Source organism: Balaenoptera musculus, chromosome 6 (assembly GCF_009873245.2).
Source record: "Balaenoptera musculus isolate JJ_BM4_2016_0621 chromosome 6, mBalMus1.pri.v3, whole genome shotgun sequence".
Classification (NCBI taxonomy): Eukaryota; Metazoa; Chordata; class Mammalia; order Artiodactyla; family Balaenopteridae; genus Balaenoptera; species Balaenoptera musculus.
The window spans coordinates 29,520,187-29,534,154 of NC_045790.1; the positions used below are offsets into that span (position 1 = coordinate 29,520,187).

General features: G+C 47.6%; 1 protein-coding gene and 1 non-coding gene across 8 annotated transcripts in view; both read left to right on the forward strand.

Annotated features, from left to right (window-relative positions):
* Positions 1–13,884, forward strand: part of FANCC (FA complementation group C) — a 285,322-nt gene extending 271,438 nt beyond the window's left edge. For 6 of the 7 annotated variants that reach the window (XM_036856708.1, XM_036856711.1, XM_036856715.1 and 3 more), the window contains 3 exons: positions 1,767–1,947; positions 5,573–5,779; positions 11,810–13,636. In XM_036856708.1, the coding sequence (XP_036712603.1) occupies positions 1,767–1,947; positions 5,573–5,779; positions 11,810–11,953 (532 nt within the window). In that variant the 3' untranslated portion in view covers positions 11,954–13,636. Of the gene's footprint in view, positions 1–1,766; positions 1,948–5,572; positions 5,780–11,809 lie in introns of all 7 variants that reach the window. The other variant, XM_036856712.1, reaches the window with a different exon arrangement.
* Positions 11,036–11,141, forward strand: LOC118897565. The gene has a single exon (XR_005020460.1). It is a non-coding gene; the product is annotated as a U6 spliceosomal RNA (small nuclear RNA).
* Positions 13,885–13,968: the final 84 nt, after the last annotated feature.

The following is a 13,968-nucleotide window of genomic DNA, read 5'->3' on the forward strand; positions in this document are numbered from 1 at the left end:
CCTTGCTTTTAGAGTATACATATTTTATTCATTGTCTATACTAGCCTACTAATACTGTCTTTATTTGTTGCCACTTTTCCTTCTTGAAATTCTCTATGATCTCATTACTGAGCCATCACATATTATGGCTGGTGCTCTTCTGTTTATCATCACTGATGCAGGTTTGGGTGCCAGCTACTCACTTACACAGCCTCCCTCCCCGACCCTGCCCCCGAACTCTTACCAGTAGAGGAGACAGACAGAACTGTCAGCCAAGTGGGGATCAGAGGATTGGCCATATTAACGACCTGCCATACCCTGGCAGCCCCATACACACCCCTTCTGGTTGTCTCTGTTGAAGAGCAGGGCCTGGACCCCAAACCTCTTGGGGCTCCTGCCTAACCCAGATCTGCCTCAACTAGGCTTCAGGGCCACCTGCAGGGAGGGGTCTGTGAGCAGCTTTAGGCACCTTCTCAGCCAGCCCCATGGGACTGCATTGCACACTCAGCTGCTAGAGGAAGAGAGGCAGAATGACCAGGCCTTGAGCCGTGATCCAGGAGGGATGCCCATGTGGGAGCAGCGAGCATGGGGGAGCCCTTGCTCAGCTCACTCGTCCGTGAGGCCTGCAGGAAGGAGACCCCGTGGAGCTGGCTCCTTGCTTCTGAGACATAACCCAGCCCACCACTCACGTGGCCCCTGGAGCATCAGTTCTCCCTCCTGTGGGGACAAGGGAGTAAGACTCATGCTCCTCCTCCTTCCTTTTCTGTCACTGTTTTGCAAGCTAGATTTCAGAACATTTAATCACTTGTTTTCGGGGAGGACTTGAACAGGAGGAAAGCAGTGACTAGGAGAGGTGGGGACAGTGCTGGCTTGGGGATTCCAGGGGCCAAGCAGAGGACCACGCACCCAGATCCAGCAAAGACGGAGCACTGCGGGGGGGCTCAGAGCTTTCCTGTTCTAGGAGCTTCCCCAGTTCAGAAGGAAAGTTCTGCTCTACGTTAATCTCAGGCCAGTCCTGCTCCATTTCTCCCAGGGGAGATGTTAAACTGCTAGGACTGTCACTATGCAAAATTAGTGGGTCCTTACCTTAAGTAGAGTCTACCCTTTATTGCAACTCCCGGTTCCCTGTATGACAAGAGGATAGCTTCACAAAAGCTTTAACTTTTTAGCATTGATGTATACTTGATGACAGGAAAGAGTACAATATACAGCTCATTAAAAATTCATAATTGCCAAAATACTGACCAGAATCTTTTGTCTTGTGAGAAAATGAATAGCACGTGTTTCGGCCTGCATCCCTTCTCTGGTCTCCATCTGGACCCCAGGGAGCCCCCTTGTTTCTTGCTCGGGGCTACCTGGGTGGCTGCCTGGTGGCTGAGGGGCCGCACCCTCCACAGCAGCCCAGCTGTGCAGGCCACGCAGAAGGCAGAGCGGTGGGCCTGCAGGTTCTCATCTTGCATCGTTCTCGATGATACGGGCCAAAACCTTCCTTTCTCGAAGGCCTGTGCTCACTCAAGGTCCCTGGATGACCTTGATTTAAAGATTTAAATGTCTGAGGTCCTCAGGGCACATGAGGTTTTGAGAGGCATGCCATTGAAAGTCCTGTGACAGGTTCAGGGCGGCATTGTGAGCTCTTTTTCTGAGGCTAACTCGTATTCCTTGCAAGTTGTACTTCAGTGGATAAGAACAATTGAAGCCAACCATTCACAAACATTAAGTTGCTTTAAGAACCTAAAGGAAAAAGAAATCAAGTTGCCCGGCTGCCATGTGTTTTGGTTCTGTTCCAGGTCCTACGGAGGCCCCTTTGAGAGCTGGTTTTTGTTCGTTCACTTTGGAGGATGGGCTGATATGGCGGCTGAGCAGTTACTGACGTCGGAAGCTGAGGCTGAAGCTCCAGAGGCCCTGCTGTGGCTCCTGGCTTTCAGCTGCGGTCCAGGCGCTGGGCGTCAGCAGAGAGCACAGACCATGGTGGGTGGCCAGGCCTATGGTGTGCGGCCTCAGGATCAGTCTCTCAGGGGCTGGAAGGGGCCCTGCAGTGGGTTTGGCTTTCACTGACCCCCAGGCACCTCAGCAGGTACATGCAGACATCCACCCGGACGAGTGAGTGGGAGCTGGGCCTGTGGTCGAGGTGTTTTCCTGCCCTCAGGAGTGGACTGGAGGCCAGGCACCGCCTGCTGTCCTGGGAGGCACCGAGGAGATGAGGTGCAGCCCTTCCATCCCTGGGTCATTTTATCTCTTCTTGGTCACTGCCACTCTGTCATGCTCCACAGGCGCGCCTGGCCCTGGGGCCGCTCCCTCCAGGGAATGCCGTGCAGGGTGTGACCGCCCTGCTGAGGAGCACCGTCCTCTTTCTGATCAGTGGCCTGGCACTGTCTGCTTCCGCCTTGACTCAACTCCCTTCTTGGATCAGTCAGTAGGTCCTCACAGTACCGGCTTTGTTTAGAACTCTTAAGACAGTAATCACATGATATTAACCACTTTGCTTCTGAAAAAGGACTTGGTCATTTCCTAAATAACAGAGCAGCAAAGTACAGGAGTGGCTAACTGTCTGTGGCAAAGACAGTTGTTATTTTGTGTGGAATGTAATAATTACAGGAGCAATGTTTTGATTAAAGGCATTTGCGCCTTCCTTGCAAACATTTATTTGCTGGTTTTTAAAAGTTCAACTGCCAGCACTTTTTGCTGATTTTAATAGTTAAACGGAGCAGGTTTCTTTATGTAGAGAGCAGTGCTCCTATTTGCTTGATGTTTTCTGTTTGAAAAAAACAGAGACTAGTTCAGATATGGCTGTATATTTTACTTGTTTAAAAGCATGTTATATGGCAGGAGAAAGAAAAGAGTTGGGATTTTAAAAAGTTGAAATTTGGTGATGATTTTGGATCAAAAATAGAACATTTTTGTTTTAGAAATTAACATGTATTTCAGAATTGCTATCTGATTAAAAAGAAAGCCTATTTTTTTCCCTTTTAAAATATCACATTAAACTAATTAAAGAGAATCCTATTTTTTCATTATCTTAATTTTAATAATAATTAAAAAGTATGAAGCACTAATGATTTCTGAAGCCTTTTTATATACACTTTATATTTGATTCTGTATAAGCTAAATTGGTAGGTTATATGTTAAATTCCAAATCGATCGTAGAAGCTGACAGATTACTTTTGAAGTGTAGAGAAATAAATTGTCCAATAAGGTTTATTTTCTAGAGAGTTCTGCATTGGCCTATCTTTCTACTAGTTAAGTTGGTCTTCTTTTTTTTTTTTTAATAAAACTTACGCCTAGTTCTTACTCAGGGGGTGCTTTGGCAGCCTGGGTAAAAACAGATGAGCTCACTCAGAGTAGTTTAGTGCCCGTTTGTCTGTTTCCTTCCTCTTCCTTCTCGGTGCTCAGCCTGAGGCACCGGTTTGTGCAGCATCCGGGGAGCAAATGGGGCCCAGTTTTCCTAGTTTAACTAGTAGTGCATACTTCTCGCTCTCCTGACCTTTGATGGTCTGTTGGATGACTTGACAAACTGTGAACTGTCTTTGAAAGCATGATTCTTATAAGATTTGACTGAGCTTGACAATATCTGTGCCTTTGCCTTGAAAGGCATAATTAAATCACGGTACTAGACCGTACGCAGCAGTGTTCTGTGACTGGAACCGTCACCTCTCCTGGGCATCCTTGAGGTTCGGGTTTGGGAGGGGGTGCCTGGGACGCGTACGGCCTGCTCAGAGACCCACTCCACTCTGCAGACCATGTTCTCTGCCAGCCAGTGTTCATCTTCTTTTGCTAACTTTGAATTAAATCATGATAAAAAACAAAAACTGTCTATGTTTGTATACTCTTAAGAAAGAATCAGGTGAGGGTTCATACTCTTTAACCCCGTCATTCTACTTCTAGGAGTTATCCTAAGGAAGTAGTTAGAGAGCCATATAAAGATTTATGTACAAGATCATTGCAGCATTGTTTGTAACTGCAATAACTGAAAATGGCCTACATTTCAATAGTAAGGATATCGGCTAAATAAACTGTGGTGTATTACAACCACAGAATAGCATTCTACCATGAAAAATCATGTTATCAAAGAACATGTGCTATAGATAATGATAAATTGCTTATAGTGAACTGTGAAAACTCTAGAATACCTTGTGTATAGTGAGTGCTGTGTTCACGATGCATAGAAAAAAGATGATAAGGATGTAAACCTCACTTTCAATGAGTCTCTTTGGATAGTGGAGTTATAGTCATTTTGATTTTTTTTCTTTTTACTTTTTTGTTCAAATGTTTTACAGTGAGCATATATAAATTTTCATAATGCAGGACAAAAATTAATACTTAGAAAAGAAAGTTTATATTTTTCTCCTGAAAAGATTTTTAGAAAGCATTAAAGTTTTGGGCATGTGAGGAAGGTATTTGAAGGGAAAGACGGCCTGGAGTGAAAGAGAAAGGAAGAAGACAAGCCTCAGGGAATAATGGATGAGAGGAGAAAATCAAATGCCAGTCAGGAAGAAAATGGATACAGAGGCATTGCTTCCTAAGCCCTGACATTTTTGCAGACCTACCTAGACGCAGGACGGCCGTGGGACCCCGTAGACGCTGTCAGACGAGGGCAGGCTGGTCCCAGCACGAGAAGAGGGGGTGAGGGACGCTGCCCTCCTGCATGGAAGGGCCCTGGGGTGCAGTTTCTCACGGTCTTGCCTTGTGGTTGGAATCGCTCACACAGCACTGCTAGTGTACTGGAGCTTATGACAGACTTCATTGAATGAAGCCTTAACTTCCAGGGAAAAAAACGACTCACACAAAATCCATAAAATTGGTCATGGGAATTTTCAGAGTAGGCCTAAGTATTCTTTTGAAAATGAGGGAACATAGCTGTTCATGAGTTCCATGTGGCACTTTGGATCTACAGCTTTCAGTTTTTACTGTTTTCCAAGTCACAACCTGATGTACCATTCTTATAGCAAACAGAAATCTCAGCATGAAATATTTTTTATGCAAAAACAACCCACAGACCTATAACAGCCACTATTGTTATGTGGATTCCACAGACTTGTGACCTCTGCTTGAGCTTTAAACATGTATGAACAGTGTCCCAGTGTCTAAACCAAACCAGTGTGGTGTGTATGTGTGTGTGTGTGTGTGTGCAACACACGCGCTTCCTCCCCGCCGAAGGTGGCAGAAAGGCAAACCTCATTCTTATCAGCACATTGGCTCCGCGGAGGTCCGAGCACTGGGCTTTAATTGACCTGTGGCTGTGATAGTGAGCAAGTCTTCAAGGAGCCTTTTGTTCTTTTTCCCACAATATAAAAATCTGACTACATTCTGCTGAGGACTTTTCTCCATTTCCTTTCATACAAAAAAAGGTCGATTCCTGGCATGATGCCCTGGCTGCTTAGTGAGCAGGACGAAAGAAAGTCAAGAAATTTCCATTACGCCCATTTGGGTTTGTGTGGAGCAGTGTGTAAACTCTGACATGGTCCGCCCCATCTGCCCTCCCTCGGGCGCCAGTCCTCTCCTGTTTCTGGGGGTTGCTTCAAAGAACTGAGTCATCCTACAACCTGCGTGTCCCTACTCTTCCCTAATCTCTTCCTTTTGAAATTATACTTCCCAGGTGGAGGTGAAGGCAGTGCTCAGCTGCCTCATGAAGCTGCTCAGGAGTCCAACCCTCTCGGCCAGGGATCTGCAGGCAGCAGCTGGAGAGGGCGGAGAGGGAGCTCCCAGACCGCCTGCCTGTCAGCAGCTGATCAGGCGCCTCCTCCTGAACTTCCTGCTCTGGGCTCCCGGAGGCCACGCGATTGCCCGGGAAGTCATCACGCTCGTAAGTCTCCCCTTTTCTGGCATCCTGGTCCTCATTCTCATCCCAGGGAAAAGGTGGGTTATCACCCAAGGACCCAGCTTTTGAAGAGTGTGGATACCAAGATGCTGTCCAAATGCGGCTGGACAGGCTGGGAGGGGACAGCTGGGCCAGACCCAGAGCCCGCCCTATGCGACACCTGCGTGGCACAGGAGAGGGAAGGGAGGCTCAGACAAGAGAGGGGACTTCTCCCAGGTCACACAGCGCACTGCCAGGGCCCACGGTGAAGGCTCATCTCCTGTCTCCCCAGGCTGTCGTCTTTCAGTTACAGTTCATGACTCTCCTCCTCATGAAGAGAAACAAGACTTCAGTGAGAATGTGGTCACTGCAGTGGCTCAAAGAATTTCATTTGTTAATTTAAAAAAACGTTTGCTAATTACAAAGAGCTCCTTGTGGAAGCCCAGCTGACATGAGGGGTTCTTTACGGTCCAAGTCAAACGTGAGCACCGCTTATGGCATGGGACTTAGCAATGATTTCTTGAATAATGACACTAAAAGCACAGGCAACAAAAGAAAACATACATTGGATTTCATCAAAATAAAAACCTTTGCAAATCAAAGGACACTATCTAGAAGGTGAAAAGACAGATCTTGAAATGGGAGAAAAATTTCGAATTTATACTTGGAAGTATTTGGAAATCACGTATCTGATAGGGGTTTAATGTTTAGTGTTTAGATTATAAAAGGAATTCGTACAGCCCAACAACAGTAAAACAACCCAGTTCAAAAACTGGCAATGAATTTAGACATCTCTCCAAAGAAGATGTACAAATGGCCAATAACCATATGAATAAAATGTTCAACATCATTAGCTCTTAGGGAAATGCAATCAAAACCACAATAAGGTACCGCTCCATACCCACGAGGACATATACTATAAACCAAGCCAAACAAAATGGAAAACAAGTCTTGGTAAGGACATGGAGAAATTGAACACTTGCACCTTTCCAGTTGGCAATGTTAAAATGGTGCAGCCACTGTGGAAAACAGTTTGGTGGCTTCTCAGAAATTTAAAGATAGGATCAGCATATGATCCAGCAATTCTACTTCTGTGTATGTACCCAGAGGAATTGAAAGCAAGGACTCAAACAGATACTTGTTCATGCCTGTTCATAGCAGTGTTGTTCATAATAGCCAAAAGATAGAAACAACCCAGATAGATACTCATCAGCAGACGAATGGATAAACCAAATATGGCCTATACATACAATGGAATATTATTCAGCCTTAAAAATGAATGGGGACTTCCCTGGTGGTCCAGTGGTTGAGAATCCGTCTTGCAATTCGGGGGACACCGGTTCGATCCCTGGTCGGGGATCTAAGATCCCACATGCCGCGGGGCAACTAAGCCTGCGTGCCACAACTAGAGATAAGCCCGCACACCGCAACGAAGATCCCGCGTGCCGCAATTAAGACCTGATGCAGCCAAAAAATAAAGAAATAAATATTTTAAAAATCCCAAAAAACGAATGAATGACACATACTACAACATGGATGAACTTTGAGGGCATTATGCTAAATGAAATAAGCCAGACACAAAAGGACAAATATTGTATGATTCCATTTATATGAGGTACCTAGAATAAGTAAATTCATAGAGACAGAAAGTAGAATAGAGGTTATTAGGGGCTGGGGAGTGGTGCAGAGTTCCTGTTTGGGATAATGAAAAAGTTTTGGAAATGGATAGTAGTGGTGGTTGTACAGCATTGTGAATGTACTTGATGCCACTGAATTGTACATATAAAAATGGTTAAAATAGCAAATTTTATGTTATGAGCTCATCTCAAAAAAAAAAAAAACACAACGTGCTGGTTCTTGGAGTTGTTAGGTTTTTTTCTGTTTTTGTTTTTACTTTTTATTGTCATATAAGGTATATACAGAAAGGTATAGCTTGATGAATTTTTGCAAACCAAAAATACCCATGCAGCCAGCAACCAAATCAAGAAAGGAATGTTTGCAGTACCCAGAGGCCCCCTCCCGCCCCCCTCCAGGGCAGGCTCTGTTTGAATGTGAACATGAAGAAAGTCCCAGTGACCAGTGGGACTGCCAAGAACCTCAGTAACCAGTGCCCACAAGGTTCTCCTTGGTCCTAGGAGAACAACGTGTGTGGGGTGGGCAGACCACGCAGCCAGCCTGTCAGTCCGCCCTCTCAGGCTCAGACAGACAGAAGACCTCCCAGAGCCTGGGTGTGGCCGAGAGCAGAGGAGGACTTGCTTGTCACCTGCTGGGTGCCATCTCCTCAGGGCCCGCCCTAGCACAATGATCTATCACGTGCTTTTATAAAATGCACATCTCACTTACCTCCAAATCCTTTTGGGGTGGGGACCTCCATAGGTGAGAGTTAAATAATGTCCTCATATCTGTAGAACTTGGTATCAACCAACTTTTTCTCTGGCCAAGTGTAAATTATAATAGTCACTTTTCGACCACTGCCTCAGCCAGGTGATCAAGGTCAGCATCAGCAGGGATAAGTCATGTTGATATGAAGTGATGAACATGGCACTTTACTTCTGTGGCCTTCCTAACCCAAACCTATAACCCCAGTCTAATTATGAAAAAACAGTTGACAGAAACCCCAGTTGAAGGACATTTGACAAAAATACCTGACCAGTCCTCCTTAAGACTGTCAAGGTCATCAAAAACAGGAAAATCTGAGAAACTGTCACAGCCAAGAAGAGCCTAAGGAGGGATGATGACTAAATGTAATGTGGTGTCTTGGATGGAATCCTGGAACAGAAGAAGGACATTAGGGAAAAACTGAGGAAATCAGAATAAAGTCTCACCTAAAGATGAGGTTAATAAAACATATTCATATCGGTTCATTAATTCTGACAAATGTACTATACTAATGTAAGATGTTAACAGGAAAACTGAGTGTAGGGGATATGGGATTTCTCTATTTTCTTTTGGGTCAAACTATAAATCTAAAACTGTTCTAAAATTGAAAGTTATTTTTAAAGTCAAAGGCAGACACTTCTGAATCATGCAGGTGCTGGTGGCATTTTTGTTGCCTGACCCCTGACTTCCTGCCCAGGCCCTGGACACCTGTGGGAGGGGCCTCAGCCCGTGGAGCCAGCTCAGGCCCGGCTGCCCCGCCTCCCTGAGCCTGCACCCTCCTGCTCCTCTGCTGTCCTGTCACCCTGGGAGTGGAGAGCAGGCCAAGGAGACCACGGCCGGCCCAGCACGTAGGGTGTGCGAGAACGTAACCCAGAGAAAGCTCCTCGGAGACACGCAGGTCTCTGCTTCTGTATTCCAATCACGTTTCCCTCCATCCCGGGGAGACGGTCCAGGTTCACAGCGGACCGCCCTCAGGTCTCACCCACAGACTGGCTGCTGGGGCTCGAAGCTGGGTCGTGTCACCCGGCTCGGGGTTGCCGCCGATGCTGGAGCCCCGTCGCCACAGAACAGCTCACGTCGGCGCTGCCAGTCGGCACCTGAGCCTGGGGCAACGCGGAAGACCCCGGCGCCTTCGTTCACGTTCAGAAGTCAGCTCAGCTGCCAAAAAGATTAACTAAAGGAGGAAGCTCGGTGTTTTCTCCTCCTGCACCGGCTCCTTAGGAGGTGGGCGCTGGCCTCCCGGGCACCTCGGAGCCCGTCACAGCTGAGAGCGCCTCCTGGGCGCTGTCCTTGCAGATGTTCAGAAACTGTTTTAGCTAACAACATACCGGCCTTCCTAACTCGAAGGTTTCCTGCAGTGGCCACACAGTTGGTTGAAGGCTGCCCGGCAGAGCAGCTACAAACAGGACGGGTGGAAGGCAGCCCCTCGTGGGCTCCTCGGTGCCTCCCCCTGCGAGCAGCCTGGGAAGAGCCCTGGCCAGGTCTGCTTGGCCAGGAGCAGGTGGACGGCCTTTCTCTTTCAGGGGCTTTGGCATCACCACCCTCAGGACCCTAGCCCTGGCCTGGCTTTGATGTGAACCCAGAGAGGCGGGAGCAGGGCCAGCTTCTGGGCCTGGGTCCTGGTCTCGGCCCTCTTGTCTTGCCCTCAGCTCTGGAGAGCCGTGCTCGCTGTAGGCTGCGTGTCTGAGCCCTGCCTCTTTGCGGCCTTCGATCCTCCTCTGAGCTGCCCCTTGTGCCATCGGCTCACCTTCCTCCTTCCTCCTCTCATGGCCTCACACCCCAACCTCGGCCACAGCACGCTCCCCCACTTCCTCAGGCTCCCGCACGGGCCCCAGGGCTCAGCTTCTGAGTGTCCACTGAATCCCTTCGTCAGAACCCCTGCCCTTCCCACCCCTTGTTCTGCTTCTCTGCCCCTGCTCCTGGTTTAGCATCTCCACTCTCTCCTCTCCTGAGCCTCTATGATGAGCATGAGGCACGAGCAGCCTGGCTGGTGCCTGGATTCCTCCCGCCCCCAAGGCTCATCCTCTCCTGCCCCTCGTCCTGCCCTGAGTTCACGTTTCTCTCTCCCTCTCCTTCTGTCTTCTGTTGCTGGACCACAGCAATAGCAGCCAAAAGTTAGCCAGAATCTGAAATATAGAGGAGTTCAGTTCTATAATTGTTGAGCTCAAAATGAATTTGACCTCCACAAGGATGCCCTCAGCTGAGCCCTGCTCAGCTCAAGGACGCGGCTTCCCCTCCCTCAGTGGCAGTGAGGCGGGGTTTGTATGTGACCGGACACCTGGAGTGGAACATGGGCATTGAGGTGGCTTGTAAAGAGGGTCAGTGATGGCACTGCTGCCCCGCGTCTGGCTCCGAGGAGCCCCCGTGGTCCCTGGGCACTGGAGCGGGAGGCAATCTTCCCCCCACTCGGGTCTGAGGTAGTAAATTAGCTCTTCTAAGGCGCCCCAGGGAAGCTCATGTTGTTTCATCCATAAAGTCTACAGCATCTGTGACTTCTGAGTAAAACCAAGAGAGGATTCTGTAGACACCAAGAGCCACAGTGAACCCCACCCAGGCTAGCAGCCTGCCCCCCGACCCCAGCAGAGCCCTCTCAGCTTGGGCCACTGCCAGTAGATGGCCGGGGAGCACCAGTGCTGTCCAGGGGGCCCAGGGCGTCCCCCGCTGCCACTCACTTAGTACCCATGCTGCAGAGAGAGTCTGCCTTGACTCATGCCCAGAGGTGGCCTGGGATTAAAGGCTGTCCTGGCCCTAGGAGAGTCCCGGGTGGCCCAGGGCGGCTGGTCACCCCACCAGAAGGGCCCAGTGTGGACACAGAGGAGGAGCTGACCTTGGGCTGCTCAGGCTACTTAAATATTTGCCTCACACATGAAGAACGAACGTGTGGTGCTCACTTTGGCAGCACATAGACTAAAACTGGAAGGACACAGAGGCGATTCGCATGGCCCTGTGCAAGGATGGCATGCAAATTCGTGACGTGTTCCATATTTAAAAGAAAAAAGCTGAATATGTGGACTACTCTCAAAAACAGAGGTTCTTAATATGCTTGCGTCTAAAAAAATCACAGTAAGTTCTCCACGCAGATAAATCGTTAGATTCTCACCCTCCCTTTATGGGTGCCAACAGCTAAGGCTGTATTTAGCAGAACTGACAGCTCCTGTGTTTCCTGCTTCCCTTAGGAATCAAGTGTTAAAACCTTAGGTGCCTATTAACAAACAAGTGGGCCTGCCGCTAGCCCAAGAACGCCATTTATAAAGCTGTTTGTGCAAGAACAGGTGGCACTCTCCTTTCAGCATTTTCCAGTTCTCATAGTAGTGTGAGCCTTTTGCAGAAAGTCAAGCCACGGCGTGCTCATTGGCCTCTGCTCCCCACGGCAAATAACCCCAAAGCTTGTGATGGGCGTTCCAAGAAACAGCATTTGTCTGTAGCCGCTGTGGGTCTGAGGGCCAGCGTTAGGAATGGCTCTGCTCACTAGATGGCCCACTTCTGCGAACACACTCGCTTTGCTCATGACCTTGAAGACAAAACAAGAGCCCTTTGGAGCTGATAGGAATGCAGGTGCTTTTTGGGGACGGGATGGTTACAGCTGGTCCACTGGACGAAGAGATGAATCCGTCTGGAAAGTGTTTTAATTTGCCTTCTCTTCTGTCCTCATTGCAGATGGCTCAGACGGATGCAATAATGCACGAGATTATTGGCTTTCTGGACCAGACCTTGTACAGATGGGACCGTCTTTGTGTGGAAGCCCCTAGGTCAAGAAAACTGGCCCAAGAGCTCCTTGCAGAGCTGCGTGGGCAAGCCTAGCCCAGGCCAGTTAACCAGGGAGGCTACGCGATGAAATGGTGGGGCCGCTTCTTATGGCCTCCGTTTGTAGAATGCATTCCCTCTTTGAGTTGCAAGAATGAGCCATAAACATCTTGGCAAGATCTGGTAGTACATATTTTACAGAATGAGAAGTCAGGTGCTTTAGCTTGAATTCAGTGAGATTTACTCACTAATGACGGGATTATGGTTCAGCATTCCCTGTGCCTGTTCAGCCCGGATGTCGATTAGAGAATCACTCTAGAAAAGGCTTGGATGGGAGAACAGATTTTTATTTCCTTCCCCGCCGCCCTCCCCCCCCCATATCAAACCAAGATGCACAACTATTATTTGGATGTTTCAAACTCTTTGGACCAAGAAATTGGTCATGAACCACTGATCAATTTAGAAAGTAACGTAGCCGTTTTTCACAGATCTCTTTTTTAAGAAGTCCTGTAATTGTTACTGGTATTTCGTCTTATCCACCGGGATACTCTCTTGCTCCCCTAAGACGTTCTTCTTCATCCAGGATGGTCAGGATCCCTCAAGTTTCCCTCCCATGCCCCCTGAGCAGAGCCCACCCAAGCCCAGTAGCAAGGAGTGGTGACGGGGGAGCGACACTGCTTAGCAATGAAATAAAGCCAGCTTTGGGGCTTTTTGCTTTATACTGGCTAAGCACTGGCTGTTACCAAAAGAGCTCATATTACCTCAAAGGTGGCTGACAGGGGAGGGTACAGGATGTGTTCTAGAAACATTGGAAGAGATTAGGTGTCAGTTCTCTGTTAACTAAAATGGGAACTGGAAACTTCTAATAAAGAATTGGCAGTGCTAACATTAATATTTATTTCACATCAGTTGAAGATATTTTTTTCCTTTCAGGTTTATTCTTTTGCTTCTTTTGTGTATGATCTGTTTGTCGAGTGAGTCCAGACTTTTCTGACCACTTGGATTTCTGCATCAGTCATCTCTGAATCTCCCTCATTCTTGGCTCCTGTTTGAGGTATAAGTAAAGTTTTGATGTATTAGAGGTTGAGCTTTTAGGGGAGTTACTTGTTTTGGTATATGGATCCACCTGAAGATCTGGAAAATTCCAAGACCTTCTGACCTGAGCCTTTCTTTAGAAAAATGTTACAGTATGAAAGGTATATTGTTAAAATACTTTTATCACAAGTGCCATCATCATATGCTTCCCTTGGCATTGAGGACGCCTCTCCTGTGTTGGCTTTTGCCAGGGAAGCTGTGAGCAACCTCTGTGGACAGGAAGAAAAGGGCTTAGTTTGGTGGCAGCGAGTAACCCCTAAACCGAGTGGCCGCTGGGAACCAGCCCCCCTGTGGGGAGTGTGCTGCCACGTGGACATCCATTCACACTGTGCTTCACAGCAAACAATAAAAACCAGACGGTTATCTCAGATTGTTTAAGCTGCATTTCTGGAAAACCCCTTCCTGTCCTGACCTTACCTCAGTCTGTTTGTAGTGTTTCCCAATTCCTTTACAAAGCCTCTAACGTTCTCCTAAGCCTTGGACTTGGATCAAAGAGGACAGAGCCCAAAACTATAGGGAGAAAAGGCATTAATGACCACCCATTAATACAGAGGTTTTGTTATTCATCGGGACTTCATGATGTTTGCAGAATTTGTTAGCTCTTTAAAATTTGTAATTTGTTTTATAGTTTGTCATTCTAAATAAAAAGTCACATGACACCTAATTTTGTATTCATTAAGTATTATCATCTTTCTCAGAGAAAGCTTCCCTCTACTCCCCAATTATGGAAGCTTCAGGTCTCACAAAACCTAGATAGGTCTGCCCCTGGAAAAGACCAACTGTGGTTTATCTCTAGGCCTGGGAATCTTGCCACCAGATGTCTGAAAACTGCCAAGGAGAGTGACTGTAGGGCAGGCAGTCAGCAGGAGCTGCTAAAACCAAATGAAATGCATCATACATATATACACTTTTTTTCCTTTAAGCCAGACTTAAATATTACCACTGAGTGTAAGTTGAATTGATCTACACATTGTTTC